The sequence below is a fragment of the Hemibagrus wyckioides genome, linkage group LG27 (genome assembly GCF_019097595.1).
Source record: "Hemibagrus wyckioides isolate EC202008001 linkage group LG27, SWU_Hwy_1.0, whole genome shotgun sequence".
Classification (NCBI taxonomy): Eukaryota; Metazoa; Chordata; class Actinopteri; order Siluriformes; family Bagridae; genus Hemibagrus; species Hemibagrus wyckioides.
In genome coordinates this window covers 12,584,094-12,609,076 of record NC_080736.1, presented here as the reverse complement: position 1 = coordinate 12,609,076, position 24,983 = coordinate 12,584,094, and the positions used below count along the sequence as shown (strand labels likewise).

At 38.3% G+C, this 24,983-nt stretch overlaps 2 protein-coding genes across 2 annotated transcripts; both read left to right on the top strand.

Moving 5' to 3' along the window:
• The first annotated feature begins 7,228 nt into the window (after positions 1–7,228).
• Positions 7,229–17,489, top strand: cdh31 (cadherin 31). The gene is made up of 16 exons (XM_058382089.1): positions 7,229–7,498; positions 7,705–7,819; positions 9,178–9,431; positions 10,624–10,755; positions 10,835–10,990; positions 11,126–11,270; positions 11,452–11,624; positions 12,413–12,541; positions 12,693–12,878; positions 12,966–13,210; positions 13,288–13,430; positions 13,506–13,730; positions 14,252–14,470; positions 14,652–14,782; positions 14,880–15,023; positions 16,505–17,489. Exons 1-16 carry the CDS (start codon positions 7,448–7,450, stop codon positions 16,706–16,708), a joined length of 2,652 nt encoding a protein of 883 aa, XP_058238072.1. The 5' UTR covers positions 7,229–7,447; the 3' UTR covers positions 16,709–17,489.
• A 3,993-nt stretch (positions 17,490–21,482) lies between these two features.
• Positions 21,483–24,983, top strand: snai3 (snail family zinc finger 3). The gene is made up of 3 exons (XM_058382102.1): positions 21,483–21,665; positions 23,722–24,306; positions 24,573–24,983. The coding sequence occupies exons 1-3, from the start codon at positions 21,587–21,589 to the stop codon at positions 24,752–24,754; spliced, it is 846 nt and encodes a 281-aa protein (XP_058238085.1). The 5' UTR covers positions 21,483–21,586; the 3' UTR covers positions 24,755–24,983.

Here is a 24,983-nt window from a genome sequence, read left to right as displayed (position 1 = left end):
CATGGTGGATGCCTGTGCTTGTAATTTTACTTTTATGTTCATCTCTGACTGTAAAAATTGTATTTGTGTTTTAAAATGTTCTATTCACTCAGAACCTGGCTTTAGTGCAAAATTACAGAAATTAGCATTTTTTTTTTTATTCCTTTTTTATTAGTCAAATTTACAGTGCATGAGGATTAGCGAACCTATTGAAGTCCATTGTAGGTGCAAACCCAAGGAATGCAGCTCACACAGCACACTTACTTCGTTGACAATAGCTTTTAAGGTAAGACTGGCTTCACATGAGATTTAGGGTGTGGTGAATTTGTTCAGGGCTAAACACAGGCCATCTACCCCTTAGGCTGCCATTATCAGTAACCCCCTCTTTGCCTCCTGTCCATGACTGACCAGGAAACACAATGCCAACAGAGACCAGTTTGTTCTGATGAACAAAGACGATGTCAAGAGTGAATATTTATTGTCAACAAAGCTTGAGCTGAGGGTAAACCTGTCGGCAGGACAGCAAAGAATGTGACAACGTGCAACACACGGTGAACTCCTGCACAAATACTCAAACAAAGACAGACACGAGGAACTCACTTTAACCCCGGAAGAGCATTCCTATAAACCTAGGAAAATGTGACTCAGGGTTTTGTTTCTGATCATCTCTACAATAAAGTATTGCTTAAGTGATATTACACAATGGAAGTTTCTTGTACTTTTTGGGAAGGGGTTGTGCGTGTACTTTGTATGATCATTACTACATGTAATGACCTTTCACTGAAGGTTTGCTGCCAATTTCTGCAGTTTCTGCCTGATACCTAATACCAACCATGGTATCACTTAGGATAAAAGATTAGAAGATACAGAAACTGAGGCCCATGCAGTACTGAGTGGAAAGAAGTGTTTCAGTGACTCCGTCACAGATCACAACAAGCCTCAAGCCATGGAGCCATACACTTAGATCAGCAGGAGCCGGGAGGTTTCTCACATTCCATGGAACAAAAGCATCAAGAAATAGGGCAAAACATGATAGGGCACGTCTTCTGGCTATGAAACCCACCTTATGTCAGTTGCATTGAGAGTTGCATCTTCCTGATGACGCTGTCCGGGAACTCGACACCGCAAGCTAATATGATTTTTAAAGTTGCGTAAGCATAAACATTTCATGGAATCTAAAAGCAGCTTTCGTCTGTGATGGGCTTTTAAGGGCTGTAGGTCAATCACTGGAAGGAAGAGATTGGCTGATGGTTGCATTTTAGCTGCTGGAAGGGGAGGGATATTGGCTGAGGGCAGCGTTTTAGTCCTTATCATCAGTGTTCATTAGAGTCCAGACCCATTACTGATTATACACCATGCAGCGCATTATGCTTGGTAAAAGCTCATGTAATAGGCAACATTTGCCCTGGTGAATGTTCAGTGCAGTCTTGATCTGAGTGCGACAGTTATGTCAAAAGCAGTTTGTAACTTTGAAGTGGATAAGTAGGGAGCTTTGATGGTGCAATACAAAACTGGTTTGTCCAAGAAGAGATAAGCTCCCTTCCCCCTACCGTCAGCTACAGAGCCTCGCCCAGTTCTCAGCACTCTCTCAACACTCACTCGGAAATCTCCCATGGCTTGTTCCCCAACCATAATATAGACCACATCTATCATTAATGGTCAAAACAAGTCCGTTTCCCATCTGTCTGCTGGAAAAGGCACTTCAGTGGAAGTTTAGAGTGAATGTGTGAAGTAAAATTAGGAAACAACACATTCAGATTACTTTCTGGGTCAGCTTTAGCTAACATAGTGGATAGTTTCTTTATTCTATTGTCCAGTGTTGAAATTGAAACTCAGCTTCATGTGTCGTTGCCAGTTGTCCGTACAGTACCGGTTGTTTACTTTCTAAAAAGAAATATGGCTGGTTAATCATTATTAGACTACACTAAAGGTGGTGACTAAAAGCATGGTCCTTCACAAAAGCCTGTTGCTGTTGCCTTTCCCAAACAAAATGGCTTTTATCACGTTATCAACGCCTTTTTTCTTAGCTGCTGTATACAAAACACTTACCTTGTTCTAAGCCTAAAAACACAGGCCATTGTAGGGTGCAGTCACTTCAAAAGAGTCGAATATAATTAGAACCCACAGGGACACAGGAGCGTATATATTTAATAATGCATGTCAAACACGTTTCAGCATTTTAAGTCTATAAGGGATTTCAGTATATATTGCCAATCTAACCCAACCTGCATAATACATATAAAACAGCTGATATTGATATAAATGAGAGAAAAGTAATCATAGTAATCATGCATCACATCTTAAAATGTGGTTTTAGAAACACTGCAAATCTTCATGCATTATGGGACACTCCTTAACGTAGACTGTTTATGAGAGTATTTTATTTGTGTCAAATGTCAACTTTAACATGAGTAACACTGCCAGTATCTTTATCACCAGTACCTGTCTTTATCTATCAGTATCAGTGCAAAACATAGTTTCTCTTTCAGCAAAAGAAAATGGTCAACACAAAACTTAAAACAGGAAAGTATCAGTCTAACCACATGCCCAAATGTTATAAACTAATACAATAAATATTCATTCATTCTTTTTCAGTAATTGTTTTAGCCAGATGAAGGTCGAGATCCGGAGCCTATACTGGAAAGACTGAATACAATGAGGGAATGTACCATGGATAGGCTGACAGTTCATCACAGGACACCATGAACACACATCAATTGAGACCCAAAGGCAATTTCTACTGTTGCCAATTTACCTACCAGAGTTGGGAGGAAAGTGGAAAACTGGATAAACAGCAGGTTGGGGAGGTTGTGCAACAGTAACTTGAGATCAGGATCAAATTAGCTGGTTATGTTAAATATCAAAAATACCTACATTAAACATCAATATATGAAGAATTGTATTTTCTTCAAAATGACCAATAAGCTTCTGTATGTGAGGCATGTTATCTTGGCAGAAAAATTACGTCAGTGGAAATGATCATATCAGGTTAGCAGTTGAAATGTCACAATGCACCTTCATTTTACTAACTGAAAGTTCATGTATTACTCTGTGTGTTTTGTATAATGTTTATACTAGAGTTGAATATTAATGTGTTATTTCTTTAAAATAAACGAAATTAAGAAGTTCTGAAATTTGGTGCTTAAGTGAAAAAACTAAACCGGGATCCTCCCTGGCACAAAAATTATGTTTACACATCTTAAGTTGATAAAGAGGCACCAAAACAAACCAGTCAAGGTTCTCTTAATAAAAAAATTCCAGTGAAATAGTTCAGGCATGGCCGAGATATTAAAAAGAAGCATGTTTGTCAATGCCGAAGTGAGTATCTCTTCCCCCAGCATTAGTCTCTGACCTCGTGGTTCAGTCTGGGAAAACTTTGCAGGCACTGTTCACAATCCCTCCTCATGGTCACATGTTAGCATAAACTTTACTGTTCAACCCGACTGGGGTATTTGTCCTCTCGGGCTAATCTACAACCACAGATACACAGAATCCAAACAAATGATTAACACAATCCTCTCTCTTCTCTCCCTGCTGCTCACAGGAATTTGAGACTGGCAATTAGCAAAGCCAAGTACATTGTGAAGGCTAGTTTTCCTCCCATCATTGTAGAGAAGTTTGAGAAGCACACTATATGTTCAGCAGGAAGTAGGAGATTCCAGGAAAAATATCAAGCTACTATACTGGCTATACAACAGGTAAAAATTCTTTACAAGGGCATAATCCTACGCTGGAAAACTTTTTGAACTGTTGAACACTTATTAAGAATAGGGCACAGTACATAACTTAGGTAAACAATGTCTCCTATGGATGTTCAATGAAGTCATGATGCTTACATGAAAGCTGTGAAAGCTGAAGCACTCAGAAAAATCAGACTTCATACAAAAAAAAACCATCCTAGAACCATGATCTGCCTGCACATGTGTTTTATAGATTTTTAGTGAGATTTTTTTATAGATAGTTTTGTCAGGACAGGGTTTATTTGAGAATGGTCCCAATGTTATGCACTGCATTTTGCAGTTGGTAGTTGAACTGAGGTAATGATAAAAATATTATCAACAGTTTCAGAGGAAAATAGGGTGATTTTTAGATTTTTATTAATTCATTCTTTAATCCATCCTCATTTACTACAGGAACAAATGTGGACAGTCTTAAATGGGACACCTGTCTCACAGGGCATCATGCACACACATTCACATCAAGGAGCAATGAATTTAGTGTAGACATTAGTGTAGACAGTTCACCCGCTGGCATGCTGTGGGACAGTGGGTGGAAACCAGAGCACCCAGAGGAAACCCATGCAGATGTGAGAAAACGTGTGAAACTTCACACAGACATTAATCTGGCCTGAGGAGCAAATCATGGGGGATAAGGAGCTGTGAGGCAGCAGTTCTACCTGCTGCACCATGGTGCTACCTATTTTTAATTCAGATAAACATATTTATTTTTTATTTATTCTAATTTCTTTTTATTTTATAATTTTGAAAAATATTTTCAATAATTATTTTTAAATGTATAATAATCATTACTTGTGTGACACTATTTTCTTTAATTTTTTCTTTCTTTTTTTCTTAAATTCCTACTAATCACTTAATATTTGTCCAGGAACTGGAAACAGAAAAAGTAACGCACAGTCGGGTTGTCAGGTCCGCGGTTATAACGTGGTCACTTTTGCACTCCTTTAAACATTTTACTCTTCTGTTTCGGTTTTGGTGGTTTTATTATTTTTTATTAATGTTTTTGGAAGTGATTTTAATGTTTTAAATTAGATCTATCTAATAAAACATGCACTAGGGATCATATGAGGCGCTCTTTTGATCCTATTCTGAATCTGAACATTACCCCTGTACATAACTGGGTTAATGTAAATATCTGTAAATTTACCTTGCATATTAATGTATTATTTCCATTATATGCAAAAGTATATAATTTTATGTTTATATTTATCTCCTGCCCTGAATCGCACTTCTCCCAGTAAGGATTCTGTATATAGACCTGGCAACCATAAAAAAAAAAAAAATTAAAAAAAAAGGGAGCCCTGAGGTACTTGTATTCATGACTGCAGGTGCAACAGCTAAGTAAAACGGTATTTTAAATAAAGAAATAAAAATACAAGCTATTTAGTATTACTTACTAAAGACTACAAATATCAGTGAAGATAATTATTTTAGTTAACCTTACATAAATTCGAGCTAGATTCATGTAGCCTTAGATTAGTTTTAGCCTTAAATTAATGTAGCGTGTCTTAGCTATATTAGCCATGTCCAGAATAAATAGGTAGGAAGCTAGGACAGGGAAGCTAATGTAGCCTAACTATGGGCCAGAGTTCGTAATTATAATCATGGTGATGTGTAAATATAAGTAAATAATATGGCAGATATATGGAGAAACATTACAAATGCTGGTTTGGAGAAACATTTTCTCAAAGCAGCTACATTATGTTGCCAAAAGTTTTGGGACGTCTGCCTTTTCATGTACATGAATGTAATATGGAGTTGGTCCACTCTTTGCAGCTATATAACAGCTTCAGCTCTTCTGTGAAGGCTTTCCACAAAGTTTAGGTGTGTGTTTATAGTCATTTTTTACCATTCCACTAGAAGAGCATTTGTGGCACTGATGTTGGAGGAGAAGGTCTGGCTCACAGTCCCTGCTCTAATTCATCCCTAAGGTGTTCTGTCATGTTGAGGTCAGGACTCTGTGCAGGTCAGTCAAGTTCCTCCACACCAAACTCACTCATCCATGTGTTTATGGACATTGCTTTGTGCACTGGTGCACAGTCATGTTGGAACAGGAAGGGGTCATCCCTAAACTGTTCCTACAAAGTTGGGAAATTGTCTAAAATATCTTGGTATGCTGAAGCATTAAGAGTTCCTTTCACTGGAACTAAGGAGCCAAGCCCAACACCTGAATTCAATGATTTGGAGGTGTGTCCCAAAACTTTTGGCAATATAGTGTAGTTAGGTAGGTCAAAGGGAGAGCGAAGGTGTAGATGAATTTTAATTAATGTTTGATATTGTAGTTTCCATTTACTAAATTTACTTGCCATTTATTTGTGTTTAAACCCCCCCTTTCCCTTTTCCTTCATAGTCAGAAATAACTGTGTGGGAGTGTGATCACACTGAAAACTCCTGATCAGACTGGAGAAAAGCAGCAGTATGTTTCAGTTCCTTTCATGACCAGAAGGTCGATTTGGATTTTAACCACTTTTTTTTTATTTCTCTAGACTGTATTAATAAGCATTGCTATTTGAAATAGATATTTTTGCAAGCTACAGTGCCGACTGTGTATATTTGAATCATGAAAATAAAGGTGAACCATAGACTAATTTGCAATTAATATTAAATTGTAAATAAATAGGTAGAAGGTCATAAAAATACAAAGCTATTAGAGCCATGTTTTCCCTGCCAGTGCTATAGAGCAGTCCATAAACTCTACTGCATTATTAATGCATGTCTAACCAGTCTGGATTGCAGATGATGAGTAAGAAAAGAAATCATGAGTAAGCTGCCAATGAAGAAGGTGTAATAATGTTTGCTGGGAATTTATCTCCTATTTGTTTTAAACTTCCAAACATTTTATTTTACACATCATATATATGTATGTATATATAAAGGAGATATATATATATATGTGTGTGTGTGTGTGTATACACAAAACTCAAATGAAGCTTCATTAACAGAATTACTATAAAACCTAAACACATTGACAACAAATGAGCATATTACACACCAGCACAGACTAAGTGACTTGCTGAAGTATTTATAAAGGCATTTCATTTGCATCATTAAGTGTAAACGCCTCTTTCAGCCCCACTCCCTTTCTGGACAGTGTTTCACTGGAATAACACGAGGAAGCCTGTCAGTCTGACCTGCACATCTGCAAAGTAAAACATAAATGCTGTGCAGCTCGTTTCAGCTATCTAAACAAGGAATTTTAATAACACAAAGAGTGCTCGAGTGTTTGTGTAGACATAGTCTGAAAGTTCACTTGGAGAGTTGATTCGACCTCTACAAATAGGCCAATGCGATTTGGCTGCAGCATTTCCATTTCCTTATTGCCTGCGTTTCGAGGAAGGTGAGCATCTGAAAACGTCCGCAGCTACCGGTCTGTTTAACTCGTGCAGTGGTGACCTGATGCTTCTCATGCGTATTGTTATTATCGGTGTTTTTTTTTATTAAAGTTGTGTTTTCTTCATGGCTGCAGCCGCTGATCGAGTGTTCTCGGATTTGCTGGAGCGTTTACCTGCACTGTGGGTGGAGCTTCGCGGCAGAAGAGTCCATATTTGGCGCGCGCGCGCGAGCGGAAGGGCGAGGTCACCTGGTGCGGCTGCGTCACAGCCGAAACTACCTGCTGAAGCTTATTTCCTCAAATCGCACCGACAAGTTTATAAATCTTCACGCAGTGGCCGCGCACTTTAGTCTCCCAAACACTAAAAGGATTATATTTTGGATTGTTCTTTCGGCGTCGAATGGAGCTTAAATGGGATATCCGTTTGGGAGTTTTGATTGTTTTACTACAGGTAGATATTTTTTTCTGTGTTTTTTCTTGGCCTCGTGCCATATTTGCTCTTCTTTGGATTTTTTTTTTTTCTTTATTTTTCAAAATCAGTTCAGAGTCAAACTATTCACAATATTCCTGGTTTTCTCTTCTAACGCGCAAGCTTGTTAAGTAAATAAATCCTATGCGACAGATAAATGAAACACGCAATCTTTCTTCATTACTAAGGTCGTTTGCGGTGGCAGTGTGTTGTCGACGCCATGTTCTCCGGGCTTTGAGTCTGATCTTTTCGTCCTCACAGTTCACAGACACCACCTGCACAGGGGCACAAGGCTCGGCACAGGTAAGGTATTATCACAGGTTTCAACATTTTGTGAAGAAAAAATTTAAAAACTCTTTTAATGGTTTGTGCTTGCTTTATATATTTTTAGGGGCTACTTTTGAGTGACTGGTTTGATTCGCACTTTATATACTTGTAATGAACTGCTTCAGTCATATATACATATAGTCATACCGTGGGTTCTCAAATCCAAACTATTTGCTCTAGTGAACCGGTTTTAATTGTAGACTGTGTGTTGGATATTAAGTTAAAACCAAGCGCATTGTGGTGAGTGCTTAATTTATGTAGGGTCAGTCAATTTTCTCTGAATCTGTTGGTGACTGTATTGTTACCTTGAGTTCCTGAAACTCTAAGTAGTTTAAGACTGTAGCCTTGTCTGGTATCTACAGCTGCTTATGTGGCTGGTTTCTGTTCGTCTGGCTTGAATTAATCGTCTTGTATTGTGTTTTAAACACCCAGTAGTTCACCCCTAGTGTTTTGCTTGAGTAAGAATGGCCCCCTTCCTTAATTACCTGAAAATGCTGTGCTTCATGTACCTCTTTCAAGGTGCTATATGATTTGTATTAGAATGGATCAATGTCATTTAGGCCATTGCAGGTGTTAATGTGCTGAGATAGTTGACCTCATAGTCTGCTTTCACAAGCCCCTGAGTTTCTGTGGGTGTGTAGATACAACCTTGAGCAAGACCAGGTGATCTTTACACTTATGATGACTGTGTTCAAGCCTCCGCAAATATAAATATGCAAGGTACTTTCCACAGAGGTTTGTTTTCATTTTTTCCCCTCTCGTGCCCCCCCCCCCAACTGATTTAAATCATCCATCAGTGCTATATTATTATTTTGATAATATTGATGTCAAGTAGAATGTTTATAGTAATGGTTAATAATAAGGACCTGGTTTTATACAATAACTTCGACAGTGATTTGTTGTGCTTTTTGTGTGGCTGCTTACACCCATGTTGCCTGTCCGATGGCAATTTATTTTAGCTTTGCCATTGTTTTAGCTTACTGTGTCTTCAGTATACACCTTTCTAATAACACCTCATTTAATGTGGTGTCCTCTCTTTCTTATGATCCTGTGGAGTCCCCATCAAATCCTGTTGTGTGTTATGCAAAACGTTATCCTGTGGTTTTATTTTAGTAGGGCCTAGACAGAGTGCATGATGCTCCATATAATTTGTATTTTTGCATGCTTTTTTTAACGACCTAACTTATAGGCTTATAACTACAGTCTTAAAGTTTGTACAACGAGTGTTTCAAACAGGATGAGAGCCCAAATGTTTGAATTATTCTGCAGTTCGATGTGTTTTTTTTTTTTTTATTTTGTTAAGTCATTATGTATTGTTTCTGTTAATTCTCCAGTTGTTTTCAACAACTGCGATGGAAGGATGCGGACTGTCTTTGACACCACTGATAGGCGGTTTCATGTAGAATCAGATGGTACAGTGAAGATGAAGAGACAGGTCACTCTTCATGATGGCCATAAGACATTCTCAGTCCATGCTTGGGACTCCAAGGGAAAGAAACACACTGCGTTGGTGAGAGTGGAACATCAGGGTAAAGCTAACCACAATCACGAGCAGCAGGAAGATGTTGGGGCATCTGAGCTTGAACAGGTACACCTCTTAGTCTGACCTCTGCTGGACAAAATGCAGAACTTTCTGTCTTCTGTGCTTCTGCTTTTGTCTCTCCTGAAAATTGTGTATATTCAGGATGACTTGTTCACTTGCCTTCAAGGGTGAGCCATATGGCAGAAATAAATCCTAAATCTTTCATAAATTTTGCTAATGAAAGGGTGGATCCAGACCAGAAGCATGAATTCATTGTTTTTATGCACTTATGAAAGAAGGACAGTTTCATGTGGCTGGTATTTAAATAATATCTTCATATAAGCAATATTACAGATGTGATTTTAAGCAGTTCTATTTCCAAATAAGAAATTAATAAAAATCAAAACAAAACTTGTTTTTGTTCTGTCCTGACAAATTGTTCCTAAAGAAGTTGGGAAGCTGGATAAAGTGTTTTCTGGCCTGTAGCAAGTAGTAATGTAGCAAACTATTGCTAGTTTTGGAATTGTATGTAGCGGACATGGACAAGTGGAGTGACACAGTGGAAATGTCCCTGTGCTTTATCAGTACTCTTGTAATGATGCATGTCCATTCAAATTAGTGAAACTAATATAGTTTACACTATACACTATAGTTTTAGCGCTCCTGCTGGCATATTTTAGCAGCACTGAATATTTAAGTAGTACCTTATTGAAGCACCTTTTGCTTGTAATATAGCACGTGTACCAAAAAGCCTCCAACAAGTCTACCTGCTTATGTAAAGTCTGTGAAATTTAATGTTTAATCTCTTTTACAAAACCGTCTAGACAAAATAAATTTTTTGAAGCCATTTTTTGTTCACTTGGGTTTCTTTGGGTCACTTTCATACTGACGAGCCATTTTTTGTTGCAATATCTCAAAGGTGGTAAAATATCTGATCTTTATATGGGTTTTTTTTTATTTACCCCACAAAAACCTGTAAGCTTATGGATGTCTAGATGTTTTATATATACTGAAGGTGTATTAAATAATTGTATCATGTCAGTTTTTCCTTCAAATAAAGTTCATATAGTAAGTAATTAAGGTTGTTGCTGCTGGATGAGTAGGCAAAGCTAATGATTTTTAATTGTGACCCATTAGTACAGTCTGCCTGCAATAAGGTACACTATACTAATGTCTACTTAGACAGTGGGTTTTTGGCGTAACTGCAAATTGAAGGAATGTTAACTTTCTTTTTTTTTTTTTTAATTGCTTTATATAGACTGAATCAATTCTACTTCTGGAGTTTCCAAAATCAGGTGGGTTGCGGAGGAGAAAAAGAGAGTGGGTCATTCCTCCAATCAGAATCTTGGAGAATGACCGCAAAGGGCCTTTCCCCAAGCCGCTTGTGCAGGTATGTAGGGCTAATCTTTAATTTCATACAATTTTCCCTGTACATCTTTTTATATCAATTTGTCACATTTTGTGCACAGATTAAATCCAGCTTTGCCAAAGAAACACAGATGGTGTACAGAATCACTGGTGTTGGTGCTGACCAGCCTCCAGTAGGACTTTTCACGATAGACAAATTCACTGGTCAGATGTATGTGTCGAGGCCTCTTGACAGAGAAGAAAAAGATAAATATGAGGTGAGACTTTCAGTTTGCTCATGTCTGATTGCATTCAGTAGAATCTATTGTCAGTTGTGGAAAAACCTGCTCTTGGTGAAGGATATTGGTGCATGTTTTAACAATTTAACATGTTTGTTTTTCTGTTAACTCCAGCTGCAAGCCCATGCTCAGTCGGCTACTGATACAATTAAAGAACCAGCCATGGAGGTTATAGTTGAAGTGCTGGATGCGAATGATAACCATCCTATCTTCACACAAAATCCATTCCTTGGCAGTGTACCAGAAGCTTCAAACATAGGTAGTTTTATTATAAGGGTCATAGTATCAGTCAATTCGTAGTAATGCTTTACTTTTGAATTTGATTCACAAGTGCTTGCTGTTTGGGTACCATGGCAGGTGTCCACATACATTTGATCATGTCTGCCATAACTCCGAGTCATGCTGTGCTCAGATTTCTTGTCGTCTTCCCACGTTTAAAGGGTTTGAGTTCATGACGGTCAGTGCCACTGATGCAGATGATCCAAACACTGACAATGCTGAGATTAGGTACTCCATCACCAGTCAGATTCCACCAGTCCCATATCCTAACATGTTTGAGATCAACCCCGTCACTGGAGCAATTCGAGTGAATTCTGATGGACTGGACAGAGAGGTGAGTGCACAAATCGGGTTCTTCCACCAGCTATGTGTACATCCAGCCTAACTGCCACTAGTCTGTGTGCCACAGCAGCTTATATTCCAAGACACTTAGTTGCAGCAGCAAATGACCGTCATGTCTCAAGATGGAATGAGGCTATGCACTGTACTTACTAGTGTGCTGTGGCATCACTGGCTTCATTCAATAACGCATACTGCTTGTTTTATTAAACACTGAATCAGGGAGGGTGTAAAAAGAAAAACCATTAAATATTAGTTTCCCTGTTTCAAGTGCTTGGTGTCCAGAAACATCTGGATACAGTAAATATTCCTCATATTTTCACATGGTGTCATTTTACCTCAATAAATTAGCAACTAATTTTTGGTAACGTAGCTTTTTCATGTTCTGTAATGTTAAAATTGATATTTACATGTTTGTGTATATGATATTTAATTTAAATGTAGAAATCTGGCAGAAATTCAGTTTTGTTTATGCAAACATTTACACAAAGCCTTCATAACTAACCTGCTAGCTATGTTTAAATTGGGGAGGGAAAGGGCAACTTATTAAAAAAGTTCACATTAACACCTGATCAATGTTCACATGAATTTGGTTTGGAGTACAACATGCATGTAAACTGTTTAATATTAGTATTGATGCAAGATGTAAATTTGTTCTGTTTCCAAAGTCTAAATGAATTTGGATTAACATTTTTACATATAAATGCAGAGTTGATGTTGAATGTGCTTCTAAAATTGGAACTTTGGAATAAAATTTTTTTTATTGCTGTGTTTCTTTTAAAGACCGTTGGAGAATATACCTTGGATATTCAAGCAGCGGATATGGCTGGACAAGGCCGTGGAATTATGGGAAAAGCTGTTATTACTGTAACAGACAGCAATGACAATGCACCTGTATTTTCCAAGACCTTGGTAAGGCAGTGTTTCATTATAAATTAGTTTAGTATTTGCAGGATTTTCAGTTGCTTTAGAAATAAATCTCTGCTCCAAATCTTTAAATACCATTTAGGTTTTTCAAGCAGTTACCAGGTTTAATAAAATTCATATTCATTTTTTTCCCCAGTATGAAGTGTCTGTCCCGGAGGATAACGTGGGAGCTCTTGTGGCGAAACTGCCAGTGACTGATGATGATGAACCACAGTCATCTGCCTGGGCAGCAAAGTTTAGAATTGTTAATGGTAACAGTGGTGGATTTTTCAACATTAGCACAGCACCAAACAAACAGGAGGGCATCATTACTACTGTCAAGGTACAGCACAACCCCCAGTTAAAGTGTCGTCACTTACATGTCCCTTGATTTTGTACACTTATTTGATTTTAATGTGTCTTTTCACAGGGGTTAGACTATGAGGAGAACAACAAATTCACATTGCTGGTAGTTGTGGAAAACGAGGTTCCATTTGCTAAACCTTTGCCTACCTCCACTGCCACAGTCATTGTAAACGTTCTCGATGTGAACGAGGCTCCAGTGTTTGAACCAAAGGAGAAGATTGTTTTCAAAGCTGAAAATGCAGCAGTTGATAGTGAACTGGCCGTGTACACTGCCACTGATCCGGACACAAACAGGAACCAGAAAATTACGTAAGTAGATGCCTCAGTGTTGGTTGATCTGGGTTTTTCCCGGGCACTGGTATAGTTTGTTGTTCTGTGCGTTTCAGATATCGTATAGGCACTGATCTGGCTGGCTGGCTAAAGGTTAACCCAGAAACAGGACTGATCACAGTCAAGAGTCCTATGGACAGAGAATCCACTTATGTGAAAGATGGCAAATACAAAGCCCTAATTCTAGCTGTAGATGATGGTAAATGGCTCCCTTTCTTTTAGTTCTTTTCTGTTTTTGCTTTTGCATCTCCTAACCTTTTACATGTGTTTGCAGATGTCCTTCCAGCAACTGGTACTGGTACGCTTGTAATCGAGTTGGAGGATGTGAACGATAACGCTCCATTAGTTGAAGAGAGGGACCTGAGAATATGTAATAAGGATTCCCCTCCAAGCATTCTGTCTGTGACTGATGCTGATGGGCCTGGCAACACTTCTCCTTTTAGCGTGGAGCTGCAAGGAGATGGCAGGAACAATTGGACTGCTAGGATGAATGATTCAAGTAGGCTTTTATTCAAGTGTTGAGCTTTTGAATTTTTATTTTGTCATTTCTGAAAATTTTTCGTAAATGAAAGCTCTATGGTCTCTATGATGACGTGATTACTGCTAGGAGCGTATGAACCACACAATCCTGATTTATACTTCTGTATCTCATCGAGAAATTGGCAGTTGCAATGATGTTGCAGATTAGTACTACTTCTGATACTGTCCTAATGGGTGTTAAAGTTGACCATATAGTCAAAAGCAAGTGGATTTGAGTCACTGTCAAACATTGCAAATAACTTGATTTTATAATAAGATTTAGCTCTAAACCCTCACTATTTCAGCTTAAATTTTGCAAGAACCCAAGGTTTGCTAATTTGGTCTATATGCAGTTCTGTGTGAAAGTTTTGGCAACTCCTAAAGCAGATGTCTTCAAAAATAATGAATACATTTTTTTCCTTTAGTCTGTAAGTGAAATAACTGTGTAGTTTTTGTACTTAAGCATTTTTCCCCTTCTTTACCTTCCTCTTCTGTTCATAGAAACAGGGATTATACTTTCACTTAAGACACCACTCCAACAGGGAATATACAGTGTTATTCTCAGGGTGTTTGATGCCCAGCAACTCTCACAAGAAAACGTTGTCCAGGTTGAAGTATGTGACTGCACAGGATCAGACGTTCAATGCAAAGACCTTCGTGGGGCAGTTATTGGCTTTCCTGCGGTGTTTGGAATTTTGGGGGCTGTTTTGGCTCTGTTGTGTAAGTTGTGTTTCTTCTATTCCTTTATATGCATGAATAATTTTAAAGCTTTATTAAAAAAAATAATAATAATAAAGCTTATATAATATAAGGGGCTAAATAGTCACACACAACTGATACTAGTAATATGAATGTAGTATTGAATTTGACAGATTTTGTGTGATCTGCCCTCTCTATGCAGTGCTGCTGCTGCTGTTGCTTCTGTTCCTTAAAAGGAAAGGCACCAAGAAGGAGCAGCCCCTTATCAACGACGACGATATCCGTGATAACGTTTACTATTATGATGAAGAGGGTGGCGGAGAGGATGATCAGGTTTGTCTTCCCCTCCCTTTTTAATGTAAATCTTTTTTTGGGGGTCTCATCCTATTTGGGGGTCTCATCCTATTTTGGCAATATTGCTTTTCTACAGGACTATGACCTGAGCGTTCTGCACAGGGGACTTGACAACCGCCCTGATGTGTTCCGTAACGACGTGGCTCCCACCTTTATGCCTGCTCCACAATATCGGCCGCGGCCTGCAAACCCAGAGGAGATTGGCACCTTCATTGATGATGTAAGACATGTACTTTTTGGTTTGTCTGTGCTGTGGAATGTGGCTTTTGCTACAGAACAGTATGTCATGCAAATAAGTGACCTGATTTCTTACATGGCCACTCTGATTATCACATGTTCAATCTTGCAACAGGCTGCTTCCTTTCCACTGTTCAGACTTTAGTCTGACTTTCCTTTAGCTGGTTAACATCTGCCTTACTTATCAAGTATACATGGCATGGCTTGAAGCAATTTTATTTAACTGGAATACAGAGCAATTAGCCTATCACTCTATTGAAGGATTATTGTTGCATGATGCACTAAGTGACATTACGTCATGTAAAAGTTGCTTGGTTATTTAAAAACTCACCTTTGTTGGAGCACAGTATGTTTAGCCGTATGGCAAGAGGAGCCTCATCCATGATTGTCAGTACGTTGTTTACGTATGTTTTTTTTTTTTTGTTTTTTTTTGTTTTTTTTTGGTAATTAACGGAGTTCTCTTTACGATTGTCCAGTCAAACAATTGTGCTAGTTGCTCTCTGGCTCAGAGTGTACACCTTGGACTTCTCTCCATAACAATATGCTCCTTTGCATTGACTGAGAATCTGTGGTATGATGCCCAAATAGTAAAACAGCCAGGTCCATAATTATTTGGACATCGACACTATGTAATTTCAGATCCATTGTAGTGGTGTATAGTCAAGCTGTGGCCCGTTTCCATATTCCTTAACAGATTCGGGAGATACAAATTTTGGCATGGATTCCAAGTGTTTAATTTGCATTTGGTAGGAGTTCATAGTAAAACCCCGGGCCAAAGGGGTGCTTGTGAAAGTGAAGGAGGCCATCAATAGGCCGGAAAAACAATTTGCACTCATCAAAGCGAGCAGACGCTTTACGAGTGATCAGATCAACAAAGTCAATATCAATTTAGTGTATTCTTAAATAAGAGAATGCGCTGGCTAGCTCAGCAACACTAAAATGCCTGAATAACCACTGAAGACAAAGTGGACAATCGAGACACCTTGAATGTTAATACAGCAGGTTTAGAGAGGTCTCAAGGTGAAAACATTCTGAAGGCAACTGCAATAAGGGTCTGGCATCTCAAGGGAGGAAATTTAATGTTTGGTTATTTCCATGGGTTTTAGAATTTAGTCACTGACTCCAAAGGATGTTAATCCATCCGTTTTCTCAGGCTTAAAAGTAATTGGGTTGATGTAATATTTTTGAACCGAGGCAAATTTACAAAAATCAAGGTCAACAATTTTGGACGCAGGTGCAAAAAGTTTATTACATAAGTTTAAAAAAAAAAAGGCAAATTAGTACAAAAACATTGATTTTCCAAATTTTCTAAGACTTTGTGATGTGGTGTGTTTTTTTTTTTTTTTTTTTTTTTCTATGCCATATTACCCATCGGCCTGGATCGGCAGTGATATTTACATAGTTGAGACAATAAAGTCTGCATACTTGTCATGCCTATTACATCTGTTTCTGCTTTTTCTGTAGAACCTGAAGGCGGCTGATAACGACCCCACAGCTCCCCCCTATGACTCTCTGCTGGTGTTTGATTATGAAGGTGGAGGATCAGAGGCAGGATCCCTCAGCTCCCTGAACTCTTCCAGCTCAGGTGATCAGGACTATGATCGTCTTGGTGAGTGGGGACCACGCTTCAAGAAACTAGCGGACATGTATGGAGGAGGAGAGGACTAAGGACTGTGAGAAAGTGAGGAGATCTTTCAGAAAAGTCTGGTCAGGCATGAGGCACACGATGGGTGCAAATACAAGACAGTTTTAGTTTCCATGTTGGCTTATTAATATTGGAACAGCACTGTCTGAAATGGGCCAATGTTGCTAAATAAATTGCTATTTTTTTTGTGGATCAGTTATGTTGATGGATGACATTTACTGCATGGTTTTCAAAGCACTGAGGTACAATGTTTAACCAACAATAAAAAGTTTTATGAAGTGTTTGTACCCCCATTTCTGTTGAGTTGGGTTTTTTTTTTTTTTTAGATAAGATTTTTATGTTTGTGTTTTTTTTTATTCAACACTGTATAGTCATTTAAGTTTTTACTTTTTTTTTATCTCTATATATTAAATGTTGTATACCATGTAGCTTTTTTCTTTCTTGAAAACGTGGTTGCTATCGGCTGTGCTATTAAACATTCTTTTGGAGCCAGCCATCAGTAAGGTGGCATTTGAATTCTTTACTGAATAACCTATGCCTGACTGTCATAGATGTTCAGTATTTGATTTCCTGTCCCGAGGTTGATTAAATTCCTTCGGAGAGTGATGGTCAAAGCATTGCAGGAAAGCTTTATGGATAGATGACTTTTTATGCAGCTGTTAATGTGCATTTGTAAACAAACTGTTCTTGTTGGAGATAAGTATGCTGTGGTACTTCAGATGTATTTCACCATGGTTGATGCACACCATTGGTCATCTGTATTTTGGCAAAAACAGAATAAAATATCGAGTCGATTTATTTTTATTTAAGGACCAAGCTGATTGTCTGCATAAGTAGAATTGGTGAATGGCTGAATGATGCTACATGACCACGCTGCTCTGCACTACATTACTCTGTATGCTGCAGGTCTCGGCATGTAACTGCAAGTGGCGTATAACACCGTTACTCTCTACTGCACTGCATAGACCTGCTACACAGGGTTGACTTAATATCACCATGGATCAGAATCTCAAAAGAATATTTTGAAACATCTTGTTGTTGAGGCTGTTTTGAGAGCAGAGAGATCCTATCTAGAATAGTATAGTGTTGGTAATAGTGTTCCTAATAAAATGCTCAGTGAGTGAATCTGTAGCCTATACACCGATTAGTCATAACATTATGACCACCTGCCTAATGTTGTGTTGGTCCTCCTTTTGCTGCAAAAACAGCCCTGACCCATCATGCACTGTGTGTTCTGACACCTTTCTATCAGAACCAGCATTAACTTCAGCAATTTGAGCAACAGTAGCTCGTCTGTTGGATCAGATCACACAGGCCAGCCTTCACTTCCCACGTACATCAATGAGCCTTGGCCGTCCATGTCGTCGGTTCACCACTGTTCCTTCCTTGGACCACTTTTGATAGATACTGACCACTGCAGCCTGGGAACACCCCAACAAGAGCTGCAGTTTTGGAGATACTCTGATCTAGCCATCACAATTTGGCCCTTGTAAAACTCGCTCAAATCCTTACCCATTTTTCCTGCTTCTAATACATCAACTTTGAGGACAAAATGTTCACTTGCTGCCTAATATATCCCACCTACTAACAGGTGCCATGATGAGGAAATAATCAGTGTTATTCACTTCACTTCTCACTGATCATAATGTTATGCCTGATTTGTGTACGTATACATGTAAATGCAATATTAGTGTATTTAAGCGTGCTTAGTTTGCCTTTTAAAATAAATAAATCTCACATTGATATTTTTTACTACTCAAACATTCTCTACTTTTTTTAGAGAAGACTTTAATGAACTTTCTAGTTGGTATTTGGTCATTTAGCATATAAAATATAATCTTTATAGCACATTAACCTCAAGCAGGAATTAACACAGGGTTTCTAAAAGGTGAGTTATGAACCATGATGCAAAAAAGTGAGTTAAAATATTGTCTCATTGAGTAAAGAATGTAAAGAAGTGTTATGTAAAGAAGAGCCTAGAATTTCTAATCCAGTCTGAATATTTCTTTAGTGTAAAGTGAAAAGGGCCCACTAGATGGAGCCATTGAGTTATCATAGCACAGGTTTATATCAGTTACAGTTTCGCACCACTGAAATATGTTTGTCTTTGTAATGGCTATAATACCCTTTTGTGTGACGTAATGTCCTAAAATGACACCATTATATGCACAATTAATGAAACCTCTTTCAAAGTCATTCATCCTTTCCTCTTTCCAAGTTGATCCAATATTAAATCAACCATTTTCTCACATGTCAATATGTGTTGAGTGTTAATATAAAATAACTATTTCCTATTCTTGAAATGTTAGTCCTCTCCTGCTGTCTCATGCAAGGATAACACTGAAGCTCATGGAGCTGGTTGGACTTGGTGCTCCCTCTCTAAACCTTTTGGTCTGATTCCTGCCAGAGCAACTTGGCGGCAGTGGATTCTGGGCCTTCCTGGAAATACCGGGGGTGAGGTGGGAATACATCATGCAAGAGATTCCGTTCTATCACAGGGCAACATGTAACACACACACATTCACACCTTGGGGCAAATTATCTTAGCCAATCCACAGCCTCATAATTGCAGGTTTATAGAAGGCTGTAGGAAACTGGAAACTGGAAGAAACCCACAGGGAGGACACAGGAAGTATACAAACAGAAACTCAACACTCTGACAGTAACCTGAGTAAACCTGAGCTCAGGATCGAGTCCAGGACCCTGGAGCTGTGAGGCATAAGAATAATTTATAAACTTGATAATGTATATAATAATAATAATAATAATAATAATAATAATATAATTAAAATAATAATATAAATACACTTAATTTATTATAAACTTTAAGCTTTCACAGAAGAGGTAAAAAAAAAAAACAGGAACTGTATTTTTCAATTTCTTGTGACAAGTTAAATTTGATAGAATACAATTTGTCCTATCAACCTACTTTAACATATTTATAATCTACATGTAACTTTCACTAGCCTGTCAAAAGCAGATGGTCATTTTTTAATAAAGCCATTTTGTAATAATAATAATAATAATTGTTCTGCAAATATTGTAATTTATGGCTTAGTCTAATATACTGCCCTATATTTTATAATTTTATTTTGGTACTAAAGTTAATACTTTAACTTATTTGGAAATAAGTCATCTATTCAGATGTAAATGCTTGGAGTTTCAGTTCATGTTTTGTTAACCCAATTCTACAGCACCAAAGCTGCCCTTTTCACACACATACATCTGAACAGCTCCTTCTAACAATAAGATCTGCTTTCTATGAACCCAAGGAGGTGCATGTGGTGAGAAAATAAAGAGAGAAAGAAAAGTGTGTGTGTGTGTGTGTGTGTGTCTAACCACTTCACATCAGCTAAAATATAAATGTTTTAAAACCTGCAGCAGTGTGTGTGTGTCTGTGTGTGTGTGTGTGTGTGTGTGTGTGTGTGTACACATACAATACAGGTCCAAAATTTTCAAACAACCCCATTTATTTTTATTGCCATTTAAATCCTGTGAATAACCTAAAATGGTACAAAGATGAGTGATAAACTCCCACAGGTTTATGTTTAACTGAACACTACAATGAAAATTGAAACATCATGCACATTAAAGAGCATATAAAACGCCTTTTCAGGGAACAATTGGTTAAAAAAGTACAAATTACAGCTGTGCCAAATTTTGTTGATTACTTACAAAACCCTCTGTGAAAAAAGCAGCGCTGGAGCAGACTGTGTTATCACATCCTCAATATATCCTCACTGCAGGATGGAGTATATGTTCAACATGTTAAGAAAATGAACAAAGAAAGAAAGACAGAATCTTTTAACCCTTGAAATGTGTCAGTGGATCTTTAAGGAGGATTGCAAATAAAGCCAGGGTGTCGTGAATAGAGTTTCCCAAAATGCATGACAAAAAACAGAAGACATGCCTGAGTCTCAACTTTGATGAATCTTCTTAGCTGCAGATTGACAGGTCGAGTGGCTGTATATAAAAGCCATCTCTAAGAAAGCAGAGAAATAAAAGGAGACTTGCCTGGGCCATGCAGCAAGCAGTGGACTACTGAAGACTGGAAGAAGGTCTGATGGACCTACAAATCAAAACTGGATCTTTGGTTTATTATGCATTGTTTTTGTAAGCCATTGAGTATGTAAAAGGCCAGTTTCTCAAACATGGAGGATGAAGTAACTTTCACAGAGTGACTGGCTCCCTGAACCAAAAGGCCCACAATATTCATTATCCTCTGCTCTACATCTAGTTCATCAAGGGTCCATCCTACAGCAAGACAATGAGGCAGAACATAGCTCCAGGCGGTGTCAGATCTACCTTTAGAGGATAAGAACAAGACATATAAAACATTACTTATGAGTAACATTAAAACATTATTTATAAATATTTACAATTACTTCTATATGGCAAATTATATTTTAGTGGTCAAAAACTCAATACTAGAAAATTCATACATTCACAATAAACACAAAAATATCCATCCAACTGCATAAGCTAATGTTCTTTAGCAAGATATTAATATCTTTCCATGTAAAACCTCAAAAAAGCCTCAATCGTCCCACTGTAAACTACCATAACACTTGGTCACACGTGGCTATGTTTTGCTATTTTGATCCCACAGACCCACATGCACCTGTTTAGTTGGGGTATGCAGCTCAAACCATGACTCTGCCCCTCTTCCACTTGTTCTTTTATTCTTATTGGCTGTCCGGGATGTTTATGCTAATGAGCAGCTTGCCCCCTGCACCTGACTCCCTGTAAGACAGCCCTCAAGCATCAGCTCGACTTATTTAAACCTGCCATCTCTAACTCTGGTCATAAACTCTGATTCTTCCCATGCTGGCATGCTGAGAAAGGAGTCACCTCTGCTTTAAAAGAAAAAAAAAGTTTCTTAAAACTTCTAGGATATTAAGATGCCTCGATCTTTCCTGGTGAAAAAACACCTCAGTCACAAGAAGCCCAACTATGGCACGCTGGATTCACAGAGTGGTGGTGAGTTATTTTCACATTCCTGTCACAGCTTTAGACTGGACCATGCAGGGGGAAAAAAACAGATTCATGAACTTAGTAGACTGTTGACCAAATGGGCTGGGTTTAGATCTGGATCACTGGAGTTCAGTACAGTTTGGTGAATTCCCTGCTGTTACAGGACCTAGAATCCCTGCTAGCTGAATCAGTTCTTTATGAAGAAACTCACCTAAATGTACTAACTTTTTGAGGTACAAAAATTGGTCAGCACTGCTATAAACCTTACTAACTATTACCGACTTTGTCTTTCGTTATATTTTCTACTCAGTTTTGAAACACTATAGCCACACTGTTTAATTTATATGAACAGCTTATAAGATTGATGAGCTAATAGTTTGGTGATGCTCTGCATCAGAGAAGACCCAGACATGACAGAAGTGAAGTAAACCTTTGCAACAGATCCAACAAACCCAGTTGGAGTTTAGCAGGTGCAGGATTTCTTCTTAAAAGAGGAGCTTTTATTGTCAGCCCTTGTTTTGGAGATCTGAAGGGTCCCATTAAACATGGTGAAGGGGGCTCGCTAGAGCATGATTTGTCTGAAATCGCTGGGTTTTGTTCACAGGCTTTCTCTTAAGCAAACAAGCCCCTTAACCTCCTCTGAGAAAAGGACATGCTTTACCATTCAGCAATGAACTTATCCGCAATTAAGCAGCTGGACCAAGAAAAAAAAATGGTTCTCTGTTTTCTCTGATTGTGTCCCTGTTCCACACTCAGTGGGTCAGTGAAAAATATACTATAAAATAACTGGACTACAGTTTGGTCAACTTATTTCACAGGTTTAAGAAGTGTTTGATGTTCAGTCACTTTATACATAATTTGGTGCTAAGTTAAGGGAGTGATTAAGCAAAACATAAACATTTTGGTAACCGTGTAATGGATGTCTATCACACCCAAAATCTGTTTAAGAAATATCTGTCTTAAACCACATCCAGTTTTTTAGTCATGACAAACAACCTATAGTTTAGGACACAGTGTGACTGAAACCTATAAAAATGAGCAGAATGTCCTCACGGTGATACAAACAGTCTTCGTCTACTTATGGTTATTCAGTATCTTTCCATACACCTGGTCTTGCTGCTAAAAACTTGTACTGAAAAGTTTTTTAAGTGGTAAGATATTCCTACTGTTAACTAAAATGTGTACAATTAATTTAGAATAATAATGTAGGTAGATATATACAGATTATTGCAGATGTATTTATGGAAGAGATGCACATCCTTTATTGTTACAAAAGTAAACTTCAGGCTCCGTCTATGTGAAGGCTGATGGAAGATCCTTCAGATGATATTTTACGCTGTTTTTTTAAAACACAAAATATATGTCTAAGTTAAATTATTAACATAGTTTAATTGTGTTTTACTGATTAAGGTTTAGAGCTATAAAACTATAGAAACTTGGTGATAATTGTTTAATTACGTGTATTCATGTTTGTCTCATGAACCAACCCAGGCATAGAGCTGAGGATGAGGGTAAAAGGGTTTTTGCCCCAAACATGGGTCTCTTGTGGTTTGGGTTCTCACAACTCTTGTGTGAATTATTCAGAACTGCAACCTCTGTCCTTACAGAAAAGTCACATAGCCATCCCTCCTAAATAATCACACGATTCACATGAAATTTCGACGTGTTTATTTTTAGACACTTTACATGTTATTTCACACATTCTCACCTGTAGACTTATCACATTTTTTTTATTTCATGTGACTATTCCAATGATTTATTTATTGATAAATATGATTTATATATTTCCACATGATTGCACAATTTTACCCAAATAGATTCTTTTCCCAAGTGCATTTTTAATGGTGTAATTATTCACATGATGTGACAGATGTACTTGATTTCACATGCAGTTTCAGAGCATAGGTTATAAATGTGATCACAATGACCTGTGAAAAACACAGAATCATGTCATTTTTCCATTTGGGTGACCTGCTAATGAATATGTTTAAATATCTGATCGAACAACGAGTATTTTTAAAATACGAAAACTGTCACTGAGAACTTGTTGTTAATGTTACAGATCCTCACACACAAGTGATCCCTGTGCTGTCCTCGTGCTCCAAACTCACCTCTCCTTATCCTGATGAAAGTTTTATTCCTGGGCTACTGAACCAAGCCATAAGGTCAGCGTCACAGATGAGCTCTATTTGTGCCGTGATTGAACCGCAGCCTTTACAGGACTCCAGACTGCTTTCAGAAGGACACGCTTGCACCCGAGCTGTGAGTCAGAGCCCACTGAGAGCCTGTGAGCCTGCAGCACCTCAGCGTCATCAGAACAGCAAAGCTTTACAGGACAGCGTGGTGTCTGATGTTACCGTTTCCCTGTTAGGACTTGCTTCAAAGGCCAACATCCAGGAACACTTTGAGTGTTTTGACTGTCATAAAACCTATTTCACCTTCTCTGGCCTGGCCAAACACAGACAGCTCCAGTGTGAGTGGCCGTGTCAGAAATACTTCAGCTGTAAGTACTGCGACAAGGAGTATGTGAGCCTCGGCGCTCTGAAGATGCACATCCGCACACACACACTGCCATGTGTGTGTAAGCTGTGTGGGAAAGCCTTCTCCCGGCCCTGGCTGCTTCAGGGACACATACGCACGCACACAGGTACACACACACACACACACACACACACACACACACACACACAGTTATCTCTATCTATCTATCTATCTATCTATCTATCTATCTATCTATCTATCTATCTATCTATCTATCTATCTATCTATCTATCTATCTATCTATCTATCTATCTATCTATCTATCTGTCTGTCTGTCTGTCTGTCTGTCTGTCTATCTATCTATCTATCTATCTATCAGTCAGACTGTCTATGAAGTGTATGTTAATGTAGTGATGTACTCTGTTATTTCAGGTGAGAAGCCATTCTCATGTCCTCACTGCAGCCGGGCATTCGCTGATCGCTCAAACCTGCGCGCTCATCTGCAGACACACTCGGACGTTAAGAAGTATCAGTGCAGGAGCTGCTCAAAGACATTCTCCAGAATCTCTCTTCTGTCCAAACACGAGGAGGCTGGCTGTTGCCCGACATCCTGATGGTCAAGCACTACCTTCTATCATCACACCATGACACTCGAGTCCCTGGTTTCTCTCAGCTCACCTGAACCCCTGCTGATGTTTATATATGAGAGGAAACTGAAAGTCTGCACTGTATTAACTCATTTTAGAGACACTGTTGCTTTAAGATTTGTATAATTGTAAGTGTTTGTGTGTAAGTGACTTGCATGTCTCTATTTTTTTTTTTGATCTTCTGTTCAAGATTTTG

Excerpts from the sequence above, each read along its gene's own strand:
- cdh31 (XM_058382089.1), top strand. The coding sequence starts at position 7,448 with ATGGAGCTTAAATGGGATATCCGTTTGGGAGTTTTGATTGTTTTACTA. Across the intron at positions 13,211-13,287 it reads AACAGGAACCAGAAAATTAC|ATATCGTATAGGCACTGATC; the intron begins GTAAGTAGATGC and ends TGTGCGTTTCAG. Across the intron at positions 14,471-14,651 it reads GGCTGTTTTGGCTCTGTTGT|TGCTGCTGCTGCTGTTGCTT; the intron begins GTAAGTTGTGTT and ends CTCTCTATGCAG.
- snai3 (XM_058382102.1), top strand. The coding sequence starts at position 21,587 with ATGCCTCGATCTTTCCTGGTGAAAAAACACCTCAGTCACAAGAAGCCC. Across the intron at positions 21,666-23,721 it reads GCTGGATTCACAGAGTGGTG|ATCCTCACACACAAGTGATC; the intron begins GTGAGTTATTTT and ends TTAATGTTACAG. Across the intron at positions 24,307-24,572 it reads ACACATACGCACGCACACAG|GTGAGAAGCCATTCTCATGT; the intron begins GTACACACACAC and ends CTGTTATTTCAG.